This window comes from Gadus chalcogrammus, chromosome 7 (assembly GCF_026213295.1).
Source record: "Gadus chalcogrammus isolate NIFS_2021 chromosome 7, NIFS_Gcha_1.0, whole genome shotgun sequence".
Taxonomy (NCBI): domain Eukaryota; kingdom Metazoa; phylum Chordata; class Actinopteri; order Gadiformes; family Gadidae; genus Gadus; species Gadus chalcogrammus.
This window is the reverse complement of record NC_079418.1, coordinates 22,900,150-22,922,366: the sequence shown is the minus strand read 5'-3', so window position 1 is coordinate 22,922,366 and position 22,217 is coordinate 22,900,150. Positions and strand designations below refer to the sequence as shown.

The 22,217-nt window shown below is 42.9% G+C and overlaps 1 protein-coding gene across 1 annotated transcript in view; it reads left to right on the top strand.

Moving 5' to 3' along the window:
* The first annotated feature begins 1,222 nt into the window (after positions 1-1,222).
* The window catches only part of dlg2 (discs, large homolog 2 (Drosophila)), a 126,397-nt gene continuing 105,402 nt past the window's right edge, over positions 1,223-22,217 (top strand). The window contains exons 1-4 of the mRNA XM_056594105.1: positions 1,223-1,860; positions 2,491-2,622; positions 16,575-16,735; positions 21,829-21,897. Coding sequence (XP_056450080.1) covers positions 1,842-1,860; positions 2,491-2,622; positions 16,575-16,735; positions 21,829-21,897 — 381 coding nt within the window. The 5' untranslated portion in view covers positions 1,223-1,841. The remainder of the gene's footprint in view (positions 1,861-2,490; positions 2,623-16,574; positions 16,736-21,828; positions 21,898-22,217) is intronic.

Genomic DNA, 22,217 nt, shown 5'->3' with positions numbered 1-22,217 from the left:
TATCATATACAATGGAATAAATATTGTGTTTTGTTCATTTGGTTGTTTGTTTGAAATTGAAACAATTCATGATGGGCATTCAATAATCGCGATTTGAATAAATATTCGAAATGAGTATTCAAGTGAAGAATTTTATCGTCATGGGTAACAGGTTGGGTCAATATTAATTTGGTCATCTGATTTAGTGCTAAACATTAAACAGCTATTCAAAGTTATATATATAATTTTGGCTACCATGTTAAGAGAAGTATGAGAGATTCTCAAATTATGCATATTATAAGGAAAATATTCTCATGACGGTTCATGATTTTTGAAAAGGTAAAATGTATTGTTATCTTTTACACGTCGGCCCTCATTCCTCAGCAGACTTTCCCTTCAATCTGTGCTCCAGGCAAATCCTACTCCTTCCCATTTTCCTTTCCTTTCTGATGCACTATGCAGCCAAACACGTGTGCTACGGTTAAACTCTAACCTCTCCAAAGGCCCGCTCTTAGGATTGGCTAACACTTCACGATGCGACAAGAAATCCCGCCGTCCGATTGGCCGCCGCCTCCTGTCAATCGAGGCGGGCAACAGATAACGAGCGACCAGCCTGTGCGTCGTTGCTAAGGTAAGTTAAAACTGGTAGTGATGCTGTCACTTCCCACTGCCAATGCCGCTGCACGTAATTAAGGAATAAAAATGTGGCAGTGCGAGGATTCAGCGACCCGCCGGGGAACACCGCTTTGGTCGGGGGACATGTCTAGCTAATACACATAAATACATGGACCATGTAAATACGGGTTTACATTGGAGAACCATGCATTTGCTGTGTTTCTCCCACTGTTGGCAGGCAGGTATTCTCCTACAGGCGTCGCACTGCCGGGAAAGCCTATCTCTTCATTTGTAATGTTGCCTTGTTGTTTAGCATGATGATGGCTAGCTCTCCCATTGGGCCATGCATGTTTTTTTTAAATTGAAGCGACAATAGTTAGTCACTGTAAATGTTGTATCTCAAAGATGAGAATAACTTGTCTGAAGCGAAAAACGCATTCCAGCACAAGTTAAAGCCGCCCGACCAGCTCCAGAGGCTGGCGTGTCGGAGACGTTTTCTAAAGCAAACACGGCGAAAAAGACGCTGTTTATATTTCTCTTATTGATCGTCCAGCGCTCTGTGTGGGTGAACTTTAATGTTTAGTTCCGTGGATTTGCGGCTTTTTTTGGGCGTGGTACACAATACTATATATACATTTTTTTTCTGGAGGGGAGGGTGGGGAATATTCAGATAACAGAATATAACAAGTTTCAGGTGTAGACACGATTTTGGCACGACGCCAATACGATTCAATGCCAAAATGTGGTGTGGATGAAAGGCGGTACGGGCGACACCATCAAAAACTCCTACTGTGCACAGTGAGCCACCAGGATCAGCCGGATCATACCTCGGACAAGCCTATTGCACCTGTCAACACACTCACACACAGGCACACACACCCATCGTCATGGAATAGCACAACCAGCTGCAGCTTACTTTTGGGTCAACTATGAGGAGGATTTTACGGCTTGTGGTGTGTGCACTCGCGGGTCTCTTCGCTGCCTGTATCCTCGTTTCTTGGCGAAATGCTTGTGGACTATTGACGAGGAGAGTCATGGCAGTGGATAACCTACATCACCCCATCCTATCCGCCGCTCGTCTTACCGCAGACGGGCTTGTTTTGCAGTAGAACTTCCCTCCTGCAAATTGCACACTTCCCCTCGATCCCCCGATGACTTTACTTCTCCAGACGAAATGAAGTTGTTGAGTATGAACTGAGGATTGAACTGGCGTGCTTTTAAAGCAAAAGTGGCGTACGGAGTCAATCATGCCTGTTAGGAAAAAAGGTAAGTTACATTCTCCACCAACAACTATAGCATACAAAACAATGCAATCTTACTCCCTAATGTGACATTCGTTTCCTTCCTGATTAATTGGTATTTTATGGAATTATTTACGTTCATATATGCAGGAGAATTTATTTTGATCATGAAGTAACTTTTATAAGATCTTGAACATTCTACACATTTAATCCACACATTTGTAAAACGAGCAGGATCTACACACTTAGCCCTATATGCATCAGTAGGTGAGATTCTCTTTGGTCTTGGGATATAAATAATGATGTTGATGATTCATGACTTCGGATTGATTGCTTATCCAAAAGGAGGGTGAGCTGGATGACTTCTGAAGTTTCAGTCTTTTTAAAATGCTGTTTTATCCAGATTCTTTGAATTGCTGATATTCTATGTGACAATGTGAAAAAAGACTTCTGTTTCCAGCTCACAAAAATGTGCACTCAAAAATGTGAATCCAAATGTCAGCATTAACCCTGCAAGGACCAGCCAATCAATATTAACAGTGGCAGCAGTAACATGTCCCCACCAATTTGACAAAGCGGCTGAAAGTGCTTGAGTCTTCCAAGTGAACAACCTATGCCTTGTCTGCCCCCCCCCGCCCCACCCTATTGCTTGCAGACACGTCCCGGGCGTTGGGGCTTCTGGAGGAGTACTGCTCCCGGCTACGGAAGCCAGAGGAGGACGCTCTCCGGACGGCCATCCAGCGAGTGATGCTGATCTTCAAAAGCAACCTCTTCGAGGCTCTTCTCGGTAAGTTGGGGGGAGCTTGGCACCGTGGCAACCCCCCCCACGAAACACACCCCCTTGTCCCCTTCCCCGTTTTATTTTTCATTCAATGGGGTTGGTTTCTCAAAACAAATCACATCAGACCCCCCTGATCTATAATCACATCAGACCCTTTTTTACAGTGTCATGGTAGGAAAGACACAGGCTCATCACACTAATTATGACTCTGATACTGTCATATACCAGGGCATAGGTGGAACACTAAGCTAGTGAACTAGTGATTAGTAGACCAGGGACCCTTTTCACATGGCCATCTTATCAGGGCAGACACGGATGCAGCGCACAACATTACAATTTTGGAGGTAGTTCGTTTTAATTTGATTTGCGTCAAAGCACCAGCAATAGTGAATGTGAGTTATCCTCACTAGTGAAGTCCACTATCCGTGCCCTTGTACATAATGTTATAGACCCATAATTAGTGTTCTGAGCAACACCTTTGATTGTCTTTTGATTAACGCCTCTGTGAAAAGAAATACAAAATATGCAACAGCGACTATTACTACCACACTTCGTTATAATAGATAGCATCATTGGGAACTTGGGTTCCCACTGGTTTAATAAAAACCTGGAACGAGTTTTCACAACCACCGCGGTAGAACTTACCCTGTCAATAGTTACTCCTCAAAATACAATTGAAGAGCAGGTAATGGAGAAACAGTGTCCTACAACATCTGTTGGGACGGCTCAATAGCGCCGTCAAGGCCAGCGAATACGTCACAACAACCATCATTGCCGTGTGTCTCATAATTGTTTATTTAGCTTTTCTGGCGCAGCATAATTCCAGGTTTCAGACTCTCTGTGTTATTTTTAACTCTGCTGACGGGGCAGTACTTGACGTTGTCTGCCTGGTCGTATGCCTCTTGTTGTTTTTTTTTCACTTGCGGCGGTGGATCTGAGAGCAGGGTTTTTGGTTTGTGGCATGTGGATATTATTTTTAAACTGCTAAGAGGAATCGTAATCAGAATTTGATTTAGTGCCAAGTAGGTTACCCATAGGCTACGAGAAATGTGTCTCGCTGTATTGGTGCAAGGAAGGCACGTTGGTGGATATCACACCGTAGCCAGAGTCGCTGATGAGAATGCATCCCCCTGATTGGAATGATAATCATCCAATTATAAATTTGATGATTTTTGTTACAGGAAAGTTGAAAATGTTGTGTTTTATTGCAGTTTTTCTAGCAATTACAATAACAGGTTTTTTTGTAGGCTTTTGGTCACATTGTTATTGCTCATTATGTATATATTTAGTCTGAACACTGTAAGACAGCGTTCATGGCGTTTTCTTCCTTTAGTATTTTGCCGCATCATGTTTGATGACTAGCTAGAAATGAAATGGAAGCTTACAGACCCAACACACAGGAATGTATGGCAAGAGTCCAGACATGGGAAACATATTGTCCAGCAGGTCCCAGTATCAACCTGTCCTCCCTCTTTCCCAGGGGTTGTGACCGACCACGACCGTAAAAGGTTTATAATGGACTGCGTAACTGCTTTCATTGAAGAGTGCACTTACCTACCCAAGTGTCCAAACTAAAGCTCATTTGGCCTGAATGGGCCAGAGTAGCTCTGGTGCTCTCAGGCGCTCTGGGAACGGCCGATCAGTGCAAGCAGCTGGAATGTTCAACGTTATTCATTACGAGGAGGCCCCGCCATTCTGTAAAGGAAATTATTATTAGATTATTATTATTTTTTCATTTTGTGTTGTTTCTTACCTTTTTTATTTTGAATATTTTTGGATTATGGTGTAAGAGTTCATTATTAAAGTGTGAATTACTTCACCTTTAGCATTGTGATGTTATTGTAGCCTGTATAAAGCAATTTATGTCCTAAAAATAATGTTTTTCAATGTGGGCATTTGGCTACCTAGACTGGTTTCTTTTTTCTCTACCTGTTTTATTTAAATATTTCCTCTAACGTAAACCTCACAAAACCTAGACATTATTGAATATTAACAAGGCTCTTCCAAGTGCCAGTGACCAGTCTAGTCTCACTGGAGTCCTATTCCTACTAAAATACCACCTATTCCCCCTAAAATCCCACAAAATCCCCCAACAGGAACCTGGCCCCGCACTACGTCAGTGTGCTGCTCTAGGTTTGTTATATAGGTCTACTTGGTGTTTGACCCAGGCCGGTGATGTCAACAAAAGTAGTGTACAGCCGGGCTGGTGCTGCTGAGCCAGGCCATGAGAGCGGGAAGAGCCTTCCCACACGCGCACAGGATGAATAGTGCTGCTGAGATTTCCTGGCAGAGCTCCTTCCCTCAGCAGCGTCATCATTCTCACATGCCACCGTTTTGATTGTTGGACGATAGGATTACAGGAAGGAATATGCCAGAGTTTTCAGGTCCTGGATGGTACACCCTGATCCGGCTCACTCAGCGCTTCAGAGTGAAACTCAAGAGCCGGGGAGTCCATCGGTTTGAATGTAGTAGTCTGTGTGTGCCGGTGCCCTAGAAGTCCCTTTGTTGTTCTTTGTGCGTTCCTTTATAATCTGTCACATGAAAAAGGTCTACGTATTTGCGTAGACCTTATCGATCTAGGTGAAATAGAATATAAACTTTATTGTCCTTGCATTGAATACATTGTCTTAACAGAACGGAATTGAAGGTGCCACTCCTGATAAGTGTCTTAAAATTAATAAATAGTATCATAAATATGTAAAAAATAGGTCTCTCTCTCTGTCTCTGTCTCTGTCTCTGTCTCTGTCTCTGTCTCTCTCTGTCTGTGTGTGTGTCTCTCTCTCTCTCTCTGTGTGTGTCATAGACTGTCTAACATCTAGCCCCATCCCTCCCTGACCAAATACACCCTCCCGTACACAAATGTGTAAAATAGGACCAGGTTACATCATATTAGAAAAATATAAATAATATCCAGAGGTAGTGTGATTCATGACGGAAACCCATTTTAAACCGTTTACTTTTTTTTTCTTTTTCTTGAATTAAGTGGGAAGCCATTATATACAAATTAGTTTGTTTGGTTTCACTTGCTACTCATTTTGGGATGCTTGAAGTACATAAGCAAATTTGGTTCTAGAATCCAATCCAATAATTTCCTTTTTCTTTAAACCATTTGTCCTGCCGTTTTAGAATTACATACCGGTCTAACACTTAGAACGTCCGTGGACAATCTGTCAAGTGTGCTTCTCCTAACCAATTATTCCCTCAAACGATTTGTTATGTCATAGTTTTTATTACCCATGGTAATGTAGCAGAGGGGGAGACCACGTCCCCTCGCTTCAGGGTGTGGTGAGATGGGACACGATGCGGGGGTCACACACATTCTCCCACAGCCTCATTTATCATGGATCATTGTTGGCCTGTCATGATTCCCAGCCAGATTAATAGCCAGCATGCATCACACGTATATTACTTCCCCGACCCCTTTACGACCCGGGGGGGACGGGGGGGACGGACATTGGAGCCTGGACATCATTTCAGTCACCTCCAGCAGGCATGTGTCGCCCACAAATAATAGGGCAGGCGATGCAATCAAAACACAGATACAACTCGGTCGCGGGACAAATGCCTCCTGAAATAGATGTAATCATCTTACAAAGCATTAGGTGCTGTATAATCTGGCCAGTGGCAGGCGCTCACCTCCCTCACCCCCCCCCCATTGCCACTACAGAGTGGATCCGCATGTGGATTAACCCGTTCACCGGTCCCATCGCTTCCAGTGGAACGACGGGCTTGATGTCATTTTAGAGAAGACTCGCTCCTCTGGCTCTGTTGCAGCATTCAGGTTTTGATCTGTTGAATACAATGTCGGGCTACCACTAAAGGGCTTTTTAAAGCACCAGCAACTTTGTTTTAAGCTTTTTTAGATTGAACATCTCTTTTTTTCTTCAACACCACATTTGAGAATCAAGCGTTTCAAAAATATTGCAAGCCCAGTTTCAGGTGGTGCAATAGGTATAGAAATCTAACATCTGCACACATCTTCCCAAATAAGCATGATCATTTGTATCAATTCAATTTATTTTATTCTTTGATATGTAAACCCTTTGAGTAAAGCGTTTTGCTGCCTATCCCTTTGCTATTCCCTACTAGATGTTTGGATTAGAGCTATAAAATAACTCCAACATTAGATTATTAAAGTTCTAATCCTGCAATAGATCTCATTTACAAAACATCCTCTTCCCTGCTGTGCAAATGCTTTAACATTTCTAATGCGTTCGAACAGCAAGCAGGAGGGTCTGAGCTCCACATCTGAGCGTAGGATCCTGAAAGCATCTTGGACTATTGATTGACCCAACTGGAGTCAGTGACGACCAAACAAATGGGATTTCCTCTTGAAAGACCCAATGTCTATTGCCATAATTTCTCGTTTCTGTTAATTGTTTGTATCTCAGCATTTGGCTTTCTCTTTCGACAACTATATCTACCTAAACGTCATGACTAAGCAGTTATATCTGCTTTCTGCCAACTTGTATTTGTTCTAAAGTGGGCGGAGTTAGCACAAAGCGAGCATGCTGATGGCAGCGGTCGATCACTCCATTATGTCTTTATGATCTGTTGTATATTGTATGGGCTCTCAATGAGCTCCATCTGTCATCCAGACTTAGGCAGAAGACTGGTCTGTGGTTTTGAGAGAGAGAGAGAGAGAGAGAGAGAGAGAGAGAGAGAGAGAGAGAGAGAGATTGAGATTTCCCCTGCTTCAGTATTAATTTATATAATAATGAATTTTGCTCAGGTTCTCCCATCAGAATGAAGGATGATGGGAAGACGACTTCATATGCCCGGAAACATTCACTCACTGTAGTTGTAAATAGTTTTGTGTCTGGGGAAAAAAAGCTCCTTCCATTCTTCGGCTACAGGGTCTGACGGGAGGATCTGCTTTATTGATTTTCTTATGTTCTTTTTTTTAAGTCATTTCATTTGAGTCACGTCACATGCACTGTATTCATTTCTCCATTCAAAGTGATTGGAAATATGACATTAACACATGTAATCAAAGTCTGAGGATGATATGATAGTGATGACTTGAAGTGCAGCTCGCATTTGCTCTGCGTGTCAAAGGTCCCGGGTGTCATGGGCTGGCTTTAAGGGTGTTTCCTGTGTGCTTAATGGATTATGGGACTCTTGTAGGGCTTTAGGCCGTCTACATCATCATCTGCTGGTGTGGTTGCTAAGAAGGCTACAACAAATGTTTTTTACATGAGTCCTCTCTCTATCTCGGGGGGCTTAGTGAAGCCGGGAGGCACGGACTCAAGCAATCCCTGTATTAATTTTTCTGTCATGTATGGTTAATCGCTTCATGGGATGCATGTATCGATAGCACATGAGGTGAGCTGTACATGAAAACGTCTTGACAGTGTTCGTAACTTTGATCTTGAATTGCTACGTCCAGGTGAATGGTTCTAAATAAATAGGTAATGTTGTAGCCAATAGAGCACAGGTGCAGCTTGGTATGAAGACAAATGTTGAGCTGGAATGGACTGCCATCTTGTGGCGAATGTGTGCGTGTGTGAGAAACGAATGTGTGTGAACAACTGAAAGTGACAACTGTTTCATAGAATGAATGCTGTTCATGCATGACTCATTTGACATGAAAGCAAGATACGATTGGACACGACGGATGTCGTGCAAGAGGATAGGTCGAAACCCAGCAGGCTAGGGATTACATCCATTTTTGCAGTGTAATTCTAATGACTATAACCATAGTTGTACTAATGTATGTGCTTACAGGTAATTGTGTGCTTCACGTTTGCATGTACGTGAATATATGTATGTGAATATATGTATGTGAGGATGGTATAACCAGCAGGGCTTTTGAGTCGTAAATCTGTGATTGTGCTATGACGCATGCAAGTATGATGGCATTAAGTTGTGTGGGAGGAAGGAATTTTTTTTTTTCTCACATGGGGGTGGTAGTAGTAGTGTTTATTTAAAGTATTTATTTGACTTATCCTCATAACCTTTATATTCTTATTATTTTATGTTATTATCTACATGTTATGTAGATGCAGTCATATCATACTAAAATACAACCAGATCTCCAACAGAGGGAGCTATAAGGCTAACTGTAGCATCTGTCGCTTTCTTTATCTTGCTTCTTCTATGAGCCTGAAACTAAGGCTGAATTCATCATAACTGTGGTTCATGGAATACTATGCACAAAAATAAATACAGTTCCCCTCTTTATTCAGTCATTGATTCATGGGACGCAGTTAAATTATTCTGGCAAAAATCAATAAGTGACCTGGAGGATCGTCCATTGAACTGCGCTTATTGTCTCTGCAGTGAATCCCTTTGCTGCATTATTTCCATAACAACCATGGTTGTCCCCTGCTCTAACGCCACTGCCTATAGGAGGATGAAAGTTTATGCAGTATGCCCTCATTGCCCCCGGCGATAATTCCTCCTATCCCACCTACTTCTACGGCCATGAACACTAACACATCCACTGACCCTGCCTTGCCTTAACAGGGTGACGTGTTGCCTGTGCCTCACAAGCTGGAATTCTTCTTCTTAAGGCAGCCATTCACGCAGGTGTAGCAATATGACACAATAACTTTGTGTGTGTGTGTGTGTGTGTGTGTGTGTGTGTGTGTGTGTGTGTGTGTGTGTGTGTGTGTGTGTGTGTGTGTGTGTGTGTGTGTGTGTGTGTGTGTGTGTGTGTGTGTGTGTGTGTGTGTGTGTCTTGCACAGCATTATCAAAATGGGATATGAATCATCAATTACGGTACTTACCCAAGGCTTCTGCTGCTACTCTCCCTGTCTTTTCTTATCATTGTGCGACCGCCCCAAACGTCATTAGAAATGTGCATAAGCTGTCACGTGTACACACACACATAGACGTGCACACACACACACACATAGACGCACACACACACACACACGCGTTTATGCATATGCCGCTTGTGATGTTCAGATTAAACGATAAAAGTCAATTGGGAAAAAACATTGAGTAAGTAGTGCTATAAAACACAGCACTACTTCCATTACATCGCCAATCACAGAGCTGGGAATTCACACGATGCGATGCCCGTTAAAACGTCATGCATACTATTACAACCAACACTTTTGTTGCCTTGTTCGTTCACAAAGGACAAATGAAAGAAGACTGCGAAGCCTGGCTTGGAGGCCTTGTTGACGGCGAACCTGGACTTGTGCGTGCGTTTCATTTAGCCTAGCAACCTCATACCCCTTATGTTCTAAGTCCTCATAACGTCCATCTTGAAATGTTTCCCTCCTCTGATTACATCTCTATCTCTGTTTTATTTTGCCTGCAGCGAGTGTGGAGATATTAAGAATAGCTGTATCAAAAAAGTACTAACCTGTTTCCTTGGTGATGCCATAACGCAAGTGGCTTTAAATTCAAGTGGCTTTATGTTCACGTTGATTACAAGAATACGGTTATCAAGTTATGTGTTTTTGCGGTTCTGGGATTTACTTTCTTTCAGGAAAATATTTCAACTTTGGCCTGGCCCATTGTTTAAATGTGTTATAAGTGAAATATAATGGGTTTGACTTTTTTAGCGAAAATAAAACAAAAAGCGTCCCTCTACCATATCAACCAGATCCCACAGGCATTAAGTTGGATTCAACCTCTCTGAGCTTTCCTTCAAATTGGAGCTCAACCAAATGTGAGTTGACCGCCCACTCTTTACCATCATCATCCTCTGCTAAGTGAGGCCCTTTCCAAGCTACACACACACACACACACACACACACACACACACACACACACACACACACACACACACACACACACACACACACACACACACACACACACACCGCAGTGGTGAAAGTGGTAGCTTGTAAAAAAACAAGGTAACGTGCACGTCGTGCAGCACATTCAGAGGACTCCAGGCAGGAGATGATTTGAGAAGTGAAGCCCGGGATGAGTGGTTACCACGACGACGTGAACCCCAACATCTGCCCGCATCCAACCGCGAGGATGCTTCTGAAGTTAGGGTTGATATTCTGCTAATTATAAGTGTGTGAACATTTTGTTCCACGAGTAAACACACTTAGAACATACAGATACACTTAAAATCCCCTGAGGAAAGTTGCTTCCAAAAAACTGCACGGGGCCGTAACTCTGCCCCTTGCAGTGCTTGGTCACCGGCCCAGGCTCTGTGCCGTCTCGTCCCAATAGTTCTGCTATGACATAGTAGGACTGCTGGATACGTGATTAGTGGATATCTTGCCAAAAGCAACCCGACTACTCAGGTCAAAACGGCTTTGAGCACCCAAAACCACCGCGGCCTGCCCACGTTCATTTGTCTCCCATCACGCCGGCCACTTCCTCGAGGCAAAACTGAGCCAAGGGTGACGAGTGATTTGTTATTTCTGAATAATTGGTGTGTCTCCGCGCGTGGAGAGATGGAAGGATTATCTGGCACCTTAGTCACTGTGGAGGAGGAAGAAGTGAAGGGAGGGGTTGCAGCTGGAAGAGCCATGCTCTCTGCAAGCTGTAAGCCCACTCCACCCACACCCACCCATTACGTAAGCGCTGGGGGAGGCAGATCTGCATTGTGACAGCCGGAGCGTGGCGCTCCCCCGTGTGTGTGTGTGTGTGTGTGTGTGTGTGTGTGTGTGTGTGTGTGCGTCTGTGTGTTGAATGTTTGTGTACAATCTGTGTGTTCTTCTAATAAGGTATCAAGTGAGAAAGCATATTGGAGCAATTTCTTTTTTTGAAGGATGCAAATTACCTCAGATTCCACTGCATGGTTGCCTTGGAAACCTGATCAGGGAGGGGGAGTGGGGGGGGACCATGCAAACAGTTGCTGTCATATGCTTAGAAATAGTGATTTCATGTAAAAGAGAAGCCACTTACTCTGCAACATTGTTTATGTATTAACTTGGTATACTTCATTATCACAATGATATATTATCACAGTATGTGTCTGTTGTGTGGAAATATTATTTCAGACCAAAATGAATAATCTGATCAAGTAAATAATAATAATTCATTATTATACATTTTATGTTTTTTTGTCTTTTTTCTTTTGCTACTACTTTACTTTAATTCTGGCTTGAGCATCCTCACTAGAGCAGAGTGTCTTGCTGATTTAGTCATTGAATACCCATTAAGTGTATTTAAAGGAGTATTGAAGGTCGTGTTACCTAAAACCTGTGTGTAATATAAGATTTGGTGTTTTTGGCCTATAATCGGTTGTGGATATCGTTGGGTATGCATGTGACTAATGTTCATGTGGTATCTGAAAAAAAGTGCAGAAGGGGATTTTGGGTCATGATATTTTGTGATAAAGCCCATGGCTTAACAGATAATGCCTTTTGGATTAACAGATACACTGTGGGCTATTCATTATAATATTAAGACATGTACCCTTGCTCTGTGCAAGGGTACCTATAGTGCAAGGAGTTCAACTCCTATTAAATAGCTTAAGGCTATGGATACAGTAAAGAGTAACAATAATAATACCATGATTTTAGGAATGACGTGGTTCGGGTCACCACCCTAATCACTTCGAACCCTCCCGTGGTGAGATGGTGTCCCCTTTCCTTATTTTAAAGGACAGCACAGTGCGGTTAAAGTTTGATCCTGTGTGGCTGGCTCGTGGTGGTGTTTACATACAAGTGGCTTTAATACTGTGCCAGCTGCCACCCTTAACGCGGCGTTGTAGCGATTGCTCCCTCAGGGCGAAGGACCTAGAATCAACGTGGAGGCACTCCTTATCAGGAGCTGGTAAGGTGTGTGTTTCTAGTTTGATTAATGGATTTGGACGTTTTGCTGGTCCTATGTTAACATGTGTGTGAACTTGGCACTAAATAATGGCACTGGTGCGAGCAGAGTTTCATAACAGTTAGCATTGTTGTGACCTGAGTTCAAATGAGCCTAGAGGGCGGAGCAACCAATGGTAACTTGTTTGTTTGTTTGTGTATGTCTGTGTGTGTTTGGAGGGGTTTCCGCTGGCGGTTTTAAGCACAGAGCTGGACGGGGAATGTGCTTTCTGGGATGTAGGGTCGTAGTCCGCGTCGCAGGGAACAGGTGTCCTGTCTATGTGGAGAGGATTAGGCGTGCTCTTAGACTTGATACTGGGCATCTGGTACTCTCACTGAGCCATCTCACTGTGCTCTGGCTGCAGCGCCACATGACCGGGGAGACCAAGGATCGCATTGCACAGTAAGTTGCGTTGAATTGACATCTTGCATCCATGTCGTCCCCTTGTTAGACAATGTCTCACATTTGTTCCTTGAGGAATACTGCTTTTGTCTGTTTTGGTCTGTGTATTTACAATTCATTTGGATATCCACTAAAAAAGTCTGATTACGCATCAACGTTGGTCAGCATCTCTTCTTCATGTGATTTTCCATTCAGTGAGGGATTTAGCGGTAGCTGGTTAACTTTACTGAACTGTTGGGGTCTTTACATTGCTAACGTATGCTAAAAAACAAACATTGCTAAAAACAAACTACATTCCGTTGAGCATTATTACAGCATTCTGTATACAATGCACACCACCTGCGTACATCTTCTGGGGGATTTTGCATTTTGGCTCCCTGCAATCCACGATCAAGATTTCGCAGTTTCTCTCGGGAATTGTCAACGTAAATATCATCTAGGCCGCCATTGTTTCCTGAGTGTCTTGTGCAGAAGGGAAAGTCTGGGATCTTTTGTGTGTGTTTGGGATTGAAACATCGCAGCCCCTCAGTGGCTGGTGGTGAATGCTAATGGCGTGTTGTTATTAACGCCCATTTAAATATAAATGGGACTTTAGTGTGGAGGGGCAGGGCATTGGAGCGCAGTGGTAGATCACTTCAGGAGCCTTTCCATACTTGGGAGGTGGAGGGGAGGGGATGGGAGGGAGAGAGCCCTCCTTTTTGCTGAGGATCTAAGTGGTTAGCTGTTTCTATAGACACGCCTGTGCTTTGATAACAATGGCTGTGGTCAGTGATTGTCGCACAGAGTCACACTTGTTGCACCCTAATTCTGGAGCTGGGTCCGTGGTAGACATTATAATGAAGCGGCCAGATGTGGGGTCTAGCACGTGAGGGAACCTTGAATGCAGCTTAGCGTGTGCCGCAGTGAGTCACTCTGTGATTCAGAAAACCGGGAGCCTGTGAGCTACAGTGCTGTCCAGGCCAGCGTTTAATATACCCCGCGTGAACAGGCTCTCTCATGTCGTTTCATTGCTCCACGTTCTGCTCAATGTATGGAGCATTCATTGGCCCAATATGATGCAAGGCTTAAATCAGGGCGGGAAACATCTTTATTTCTTATTAAGTATTGGTGACCTTTATTTTTGTAATGCAACAACATCAAAATGGGGTTCAGACGGTACTCCTTTGCCATTATGAGAGAGACTACCTGGCTGGATGAGAGTGTATATACTAGTTTAAATAAACAAGGTTTTGTAGGGCTAGAAAATGAAACGATGCACGCAACGGAAAAAAGGATGTGTATGTTTATCTATTATTTATGCTTCATCTTATATCTCCACTAGAAAATGATTATCCTGAAGCAGATGGAAGCAGTTTGTTTTCTGTGAATGCTTTGTTTCGCCCTAATTAGCGGACAAGCTTTTCCACTTTGGATTAACTTGTGTTGCTGTGCATGTTTTATGTGTGGAGTACAGTGTAGCGTATTCCATCAAAGTGTATTCAATACACATGTTTTAGGGCTGTAGTGCTGCTTGTCTGGTTCTGAAGTCAGCTATGCTGCTTTTGTGTGAAGATGTAGGGCTGTGAACTGGCAAGATACTGCTATGTACAATGATGCAGGAGAGACAGCACAACAAAGCTCACAATCCACTGGATTTGTGCATTAATTTATATGAAATTTATAAAAAGCGTATAAACTCTATCTATGCTTATTGATTGCCTGAAGGAAATGGAAGAGGAATGTGTATTGTTGGAATTACTGTTAGTAATATCATCCTGGTTGCGCAGAATTTGATATTGAATTGTCCTCCTGGGTTTGATTCTGTTGGCGGTAATCGAACATGGAAACAGCTTTCTGGAACTACTGGCAGCCAGCTGAAGAAAGTTGTATTCGTAATGGTTTTCTGTTGTTCGTCCGTGAAGGAACATGGAGCTTGTTTTCCAAGTCTTCATTCCACATCTCTTATCTTCTAAATGTAGTGGGGCCCCAATTCATAACAGAATTTGGAGTCAACTAGAAGCTTAGGTTTTATTTTTTTGTTGGTATTTGTAAAGTCATTGTTACTTCTTCAGAACATGATGTAAACCCTGGACAAAATCCCTTACATTCTAGGCTTTGTTTTTCCTTCAGCGCGATAAGCCGAGAGACACAGAGTGGGTTTGACCTGAAGTTTCTAGTAGAGGGTACGCATTCTGTCAAGGGAAATAAACCACTTCCGCGTAGCCAGGGGTTTCTCAAAAAAACTAAAGTTTGTTCCAGGCATATGCTGTTCTCAAGGTGGATAAGCAGCAAGCCATTTAAGGAAGAATATCAGCTCGAAAAAAAGCAGGACGTCTACTGTCAAATACATATGGTCTGCTGCTAATAATACACTGTTCGTTGCTTTCTGCTTTGGACTCATATGGTGGTGACCTTTTAAAGCAGTGACGAATGAACAAATTAATTACAAAATGTTCTCTCCTTGATTGAATATGTAAAAGCGTATCATGTGTGATTATGAAAACTGCACAGGATCAGATAGAACTTTATATAGTCTCAGGCAGTACAGCTGCAAAGTAAGAATTTTATTTTCAGCAAAAAGACATCAATATAATATTTAGTATTCCTTATTTTTACCTTTTAGATTAGGTTAGCTTTGTTAAGATCAGTAACCTCTGACTGGGCGAAGGTAGATGCATTAAACTAAGATAGAAGCATCGCAAGTGACATAAATGATGATGAACAACAGCAGCAGCAGCAAAAATGACAGTGGTCAGATATCTGCTTTAACGTAAGAAAACGTAAGAGGGCAGTTTAGCAAGAATGACTTTATAAATAAACAAGTACCAACTAGAAAATGCATTTCCTGCAGAAAATGCGGTGAGTGAGGTAGTGCAAAGTGAGGTTGAAAATATGTTTTAGTAAAGCCACATAGTTTAAGACTGTTCTTTCTCTCACACACACACATACCTCACCAGGTCTATGTAAAGAACATGATGACAGCAGCGGAAAATGGGTCTTCAATGAGATGACATTAAACAACATCAATGACTTCCATTGTAAAATGTATATATTTAAAGATGACATTATGCCACCAGTTGTCAGTGTGCTTAGCCGTACAATCTGTTGGTATAATATGGCACCTTGGAAGCGTGCGATTCAAAGCTAATCTGAACATTTTAAAATTGTAATGGAGTCTCCAGGTGAACAATTGTGGATGGATATACGTCCAAAGTTTGTAGAGAATAATCAAGAAAGAAAGGATAAAACCTAAGAAGAGCAATAGTGAGCGCTGCATGCAGCACTAAACTAATCAGAGATGTCAAAGATATCCAAGCAGCCTCTGGAATATGGAGAACAGACGAGTTAGAGCTTAACAATTAGTGGTAAATCCTAAATGTGACTGATACACAGCATACCTTTCCTAAATCCGAATTCCCAAATATTGACATGACTGCACGTGAGGTTTTCCTAAGTACAGTATAAAAATAACCTGAACATTGTAAAACCAAGTTTATCTGAAAGAGCCAAGAATCATGATTTCTTCCACCTTCAGGGAAAGGTTAACTTTTTGTTTGGGGTTTTAAAAACAACATACAAACGTAGCGATACAAAAAAACACATCTCTTTTAGGTGCCTTTTCCAGAACATTTGCCCAAAAAGGTTCATTCATTCATGATTTGTTTTTTTAAGCAGGGTGGGCTTTTCTGCTCCTATAATGACGGAAGAATATACATCTTAATACTTCCACTTCATGTGGAGCCTCATGAAAGAGGAAGGAGGAACAGTAACATGGTAAACAGTCAGTAACAGCCTTAGTAACAGCCGTGTCCCCCTCTCCCTCCTCCTCCTCCTCCTCCAGATATCCAGGAGTTCTATGAGTTGACGCTCCTCAACACCCACAAGAGCTGTGAGCAGAAGCTGGAGGAGGTCACCCACATGGCCGACCGGTGGGAGAAGGCCGTCACGCCGCCGGACCCAGAGGTCACCCCGACGCCCTGCCCCTCCGTCCAGAAGGAAGAGGTAACAGTCTTGCCAGACTCGCCGCCCCTCCCTCCCACCACACACACACACACACTCCCTATGCGTCCTTACCTCAGAGCCCCAAATCAGGCCAAAGCTACGCAGAAGAATCACCTAATTTCATTTGCATTCAGTTTATTTGCATACTGAAACTGTATTATGTAAATGTGACGATGCACCGTGAGCCCAATTATCGGCCTAACCCCTTCACACATTGTCCTGGTTGACGGGCCGTCTCTTGAAGGGTCGGTATTTGGATGAGAACCGTTCAAAGTCAGATGAGAACATTTGGACCTGAGCATTGTATTAAGGTGGTGTTTGTGTCGTGGTGCTTCACGTGGTCCCACACGCAGACATTTTGGCGCGGGGCTTCAAAGCAGCTGCTTCTAAGCGTTTGTTCTAAGAAGACTTTGGTTGGAGCTGAGGGGCGCTCACGCTAATTAGGTTCCCCCAGGAACCAAATCTAAAGCGTTTGTACACAAAACCTCTCTTATCTTTTTTGGATGGATTAAAATCATAAAAAAGTTTGTTGAGACCAGGCAAAGTAATAATTAATGGCATGGACACAGTGAAAGTGGAATCATTTGCTTTCAAGAAAAGTGCCTTGTCTTGTGAATTGCGTATCCCTACGTTAGCTCAACAGTAGCTTCCCGGCAATGATGTTGTTGGCCGGCCGCCTCAGCAGAGTGGGAATTGTATGGGGGTGTGCTTATCTATCTGATCTGTTCAACATCATTCAACAGCGATGCAGACATCCAGATAGGTCAAAGCTAAAGAACAAGCATTTGTATATTATAAGCTTGTTCTTTATTTTATCTACCGTATGATCTTCTGTAGATACAAAGACTGCTGAAAGAACTCCACAAAGTTACCATCGGGCTCTAGCCCTTAGAAGGATACCAACAGTGAACTTGAAAGTCATCGGTTTTTATAAGACACCTCACCATGAAACGACAAACTGAATTACATTATACTGAGCGCAAACTCTTTCCAAGGTCAGTTCTTGTCGGACTCGTTAGACAAATTCCCTGAGCCCTTGTCAATGTTGCCCTCAGAATGACCATCAAGAGTCACAGGATGCTCAACACAGAATTCTAACGGTATGCTTCTATATATCACAAAAATCAAGCGAATGATGTTAAAGTCTGTGCAACAGTTCAGGCAAACCCATTTAGAAGAAAAAACACACAGTAAAACTGAAAGAGAAAAAGGAGGATAGAAATACAGAGGGAGAGAACGAAATAACTAGAATAAAGACTGTTGTCATGTGGTCCTTCTAAATCTAGGGCTCTTGGGCATTAACAAGCTTTCTAAGTCTTATCACTCTCGCTTGTGCTCTGACTCTCTCTCTCCCTCTCTGCCTCACCCTCTATCTCCCCCCTTTTTTTCCTTGGAGTTTCTTGGAAAACGTGCAGCCAGGGATAATGCTGGAGACCTGCCTACTAGCTGATGAGCATCTCTGTCCTGTTCACACAGAACTTCCCCCTTGCTACGGAGAAAATGTGCACAGATACACACACACACACACACACACACACACACACACACACACACACACACACACACACACACACACACACACACACACACACACACACACACACACACACACACACACACACACACACACACACACGGCAGGACATGTGGAGAGAGGTGTGATGCATGTTCCCATCCTGAGGCTGTTGACATTCTAATTAAAGGGAACAAACGCTCGGATTGGGCTAAGGCGGCATGGAGGAACTAAATTAGATATAAAATATAAAGACAGAATAGCGGTTGGCTTCATTGTGAGGCGTTTGAAAGAAGAAAAGCAGTAAGTCGAGGTGCAGTAAAAAATTTTTTTTATTAAAAGATCAAGACAGTTTCTTACATTGACTATTCAAGAAAATAGCTCCTTATCAGGTTTTAAGAAACCATTTCCTGGTGAATCACGCAGTTGGCCAAGCACGTCTGTAAGCACTGTTGCAACACTAAACTAACCATCTTGGATCCAGGCCCTACATTTCAACATGTCAAATGCATCCTGGGCCATCGAAGCTGGTTCCAATAAAGAGGAGGCAAATTGCTGCTCAATTGTTGTATGTCTTGGCTTATTTATCTACATCTATTATTAATTGGTTTTGTGCCTATAGTCGCCTACGCATCTGGGAGCTGACTATACATAGCTGAGACCGCAGGGTATAATACAACTCGTGATTTTACGAGTAAAACACAAACTTTCATACGACTACAGAGTTGTTTGTGGAGGAGGATGATGGCTTCTATTGAATATGTTAACATACACTTAATTTCATTGCGTGCACTCGAACACTTGAACCACGAGTCAAGGCTTCCACATGGTTCTGTGAGCTGTCCCATTGGCTTTGAGGTTTCATTTTAATAAAAAGAATTGTCTGTAGAATAAAATAGTTTAATGTCAAGTGGCCCTTATTGGTTCACTGTATAAAGAGTATATATCAGTTTTTTGGATGAGTTGTATCTTTATTTTTTTGCTTTGTTGGGCAAGTCTGTCACTTAACAGGATGCTTACTTGGTCCACAGCCAGCAATTTATTTGCATCATGTTTGTGTGTGTGTTTACTTGGCATTACGATTTGGTATTCTTATAAACCGTCTGTAATCCCATTTGTCCACCATCAAAACTTTATCCTTCTTTTTCCCCAAACCCGACAAACAAATTTCCATACATTTCAAGCCTAGTTGTACATCCGATTGTACCCGATTACAATGCTATTCATAGGCTGCTCCATGCTGTGCTAACACGGTAGCAAGGAGCGCTAGCCAGTGATCAGCTTGGTTGAGCGATGACCTAGCACCACTGCTGCACAGAAGGGGATTAGAGCGGCCGTCCTCGGGGACTCTAGGCCCCTCTGGCCCTCTGTGTCACCACCACTAGCAAGCCCGCGCCACTAGCATAGTTAGCCCTGGAGGATTAGGAACATGTCCTTTCAAAATAATGAGGGACGACAGTTGCTGACCATCATCCATCGTAAACGGTCAACAGTCAACAATCCATCCCTTGTGTTGGACCAGCATGTCAAGTGGCCGGGTTGGGTGCTCTATCTGCACTTCATCGGGATTGAGGATTACTGTTTTGGTGATGGTAAAATGATGTTGGGATTGAGGATTACTGTTTTGGTGATGGTAAAATGATGTTGGGATTGAGGATTACTGTTTTGGTGATGGTAAAATGATGTTGGGATTCTGGATTAGTGTTTTGGTGATGGTGAAATAATTTAGAAACTGGTGAACAAAAACCTATTGTGTCACTGTTTTTTTTTTAAACTTTATATTTGTGTTGAGGGCACACTATAAAGCGTGGGCAGTATTATTATTATTATATATATCACCAAACAGGACAAATTTAGGCAAACACAGACACAGACAGTTTTCCCTCCAGGAAACATTCTATATTTTCAACATTTGCTTAACAACCAGACCTCATCACTGTGTGAGAATGAAATGGGCTAAATGAAAGGACTTTGTGATACCTTGTGGAATGCACACTGTCTCTCTCTGTAATCCCGCCAAGCCTCCAGGTGAAACAGCATTTGTGAATAAGCCATGCCTTAAATAGCGCCACACTTCCTCGTGCTTCCACGCACATATCTTTTTCTGTTGCCCTGAACTCTCTTGCATAACGGGCCACAACCATAGAACAAAACCAAAGCCCTTCAGCAACCAAACCTGAAACACATTGACAACCATTCAGACATACCTAATAGACTTGTGGAACCAATTCAATTCCTTTTTTAGCTTGTTTGGTCTTTATTATCTTACAATTGCTAAAATTTTTCTAGTTTGCCTCTTTCATCTGCTCATAGAGCCAATTTATGACACTAATTATATTTTAATATTGCCTGTGTCTTTAATAGTTCATAAAAAATAAAGCTTTCATCATGAGTTATTTCTTATCAATCAATCGTCAAATTGATAGCATCAATACAATTCCCCTGCCATTATATTTCTAGTTTGGCTCTCACATCTGCTAATATATCCTCAATAGATGAAGTAGGGATGAAGTAGCCAGAGTGATGGCTTTGTAGAATGGATCCGTGCCGTTGGCTGCCTGGTTGCCCTTGTGTGCTGCTTGGCCTTGTAATCCACCTCACTTTGTACACTGATTACGGCTTTTTTATTTTTGCCCGCTCATTTCCAGGCCAACACCAAGGAAACGTATAATGGAAACGGAAGGGTTACATTTGTGCAACATTACTGCCCGAGTCTCACTTTTGTGACGGCTTTAACCACCTGAACGTTTGGGATAAATGCATTGGAGATGGGAACGCACTCTGGTGTGAACATCCGCTGCACTGTAGTACACTATATACTACATACTATACATTATGATTTAGTTACGCACGGGCACTTGGTGGCTTAGACCGGCAGATTTTAAATGAGCTTGCAAAAGCTGAGCATGTCGCCCGGTCCAATCTGGCCCGCCATGCGACTGGGACACATACACAAAAGATCCAATTTAAGACTGGTCGTAGCCTGCTGCCACCCTGTCAACTTTGGTCATGCAGCTTATACGACGCATGTTGGTGTATTTCTGCCGCACTGATCGGAGAAGCCGTGTTGTAGCAGAATGTGTGAAACAAAGAGAAAAGTGCACGAGAAAGGGGATCGATTCAGAATATTTATCCTGCACTCTGTGGGCCAAAAGGGTTTCTTTCGCCCCTTTATTTGGCCTATCCATGCAGAACGGGACGATGTCACCACACATCGCCCAAGTGACTTCGCCCTCAAAGCACACTGTTAAACCTCCATTGTTTTTGAGCTTCTGCTACTTCACTCCACCTTTGTTTCCAACGCCAACGTGTGTTTCACCTGCCCGGCGTCGATAAGTCTTCATTCTGTGCTCTGTTTGCTCCACAGTCCTTCTGTTAAGCCTCTAATTTATCCTAACCTTGAAATTCGAATAATTAGGGAAATAATTGATCAGTGTGTGGGTACAGCATTATTGGATAACTGTGTGTGTGTGTGTGTGTGTGTGTGTGTGTGTGTGTGTGTGTGTGTGTGTGTGTGTGTGTGTGTGTGTGTGTGTGTGTGTGTGTGTGTGTGTGTGTGTGTGTGTGTGTGCTTTCCCAGCAGAGTGAGCAGAGATGCGTTGATCCCATTGTGACGGAGCAGAGTGAGAGCAGTGCCAAGAAGTCTGAGGTGAGTGCTCTCTGCGAGTGATAGTGTGTGTGTGTGTGTGCACTCTGTGCTGGAGAAGCACTCCACATGCTTTATTCTATAGCCGGGCATTTTCAACATACTTGTTTCACTTCATGCTCTTGAATATGTATTGCCTCCTGGCTCCGACCAGTATATTGTGGTACAGACACACACAACCCCTCCTGCAGTGGTACAAACACTCGGCTCAAGGACAAAATAATTGCCCCATAATTTATATTCATAGTTCTGCAGAGCTGCGTAACAGTAAAGGTAAATGAACATTCTGATCCTCCAATGAGTTATGAAACCATGGTCCCAAC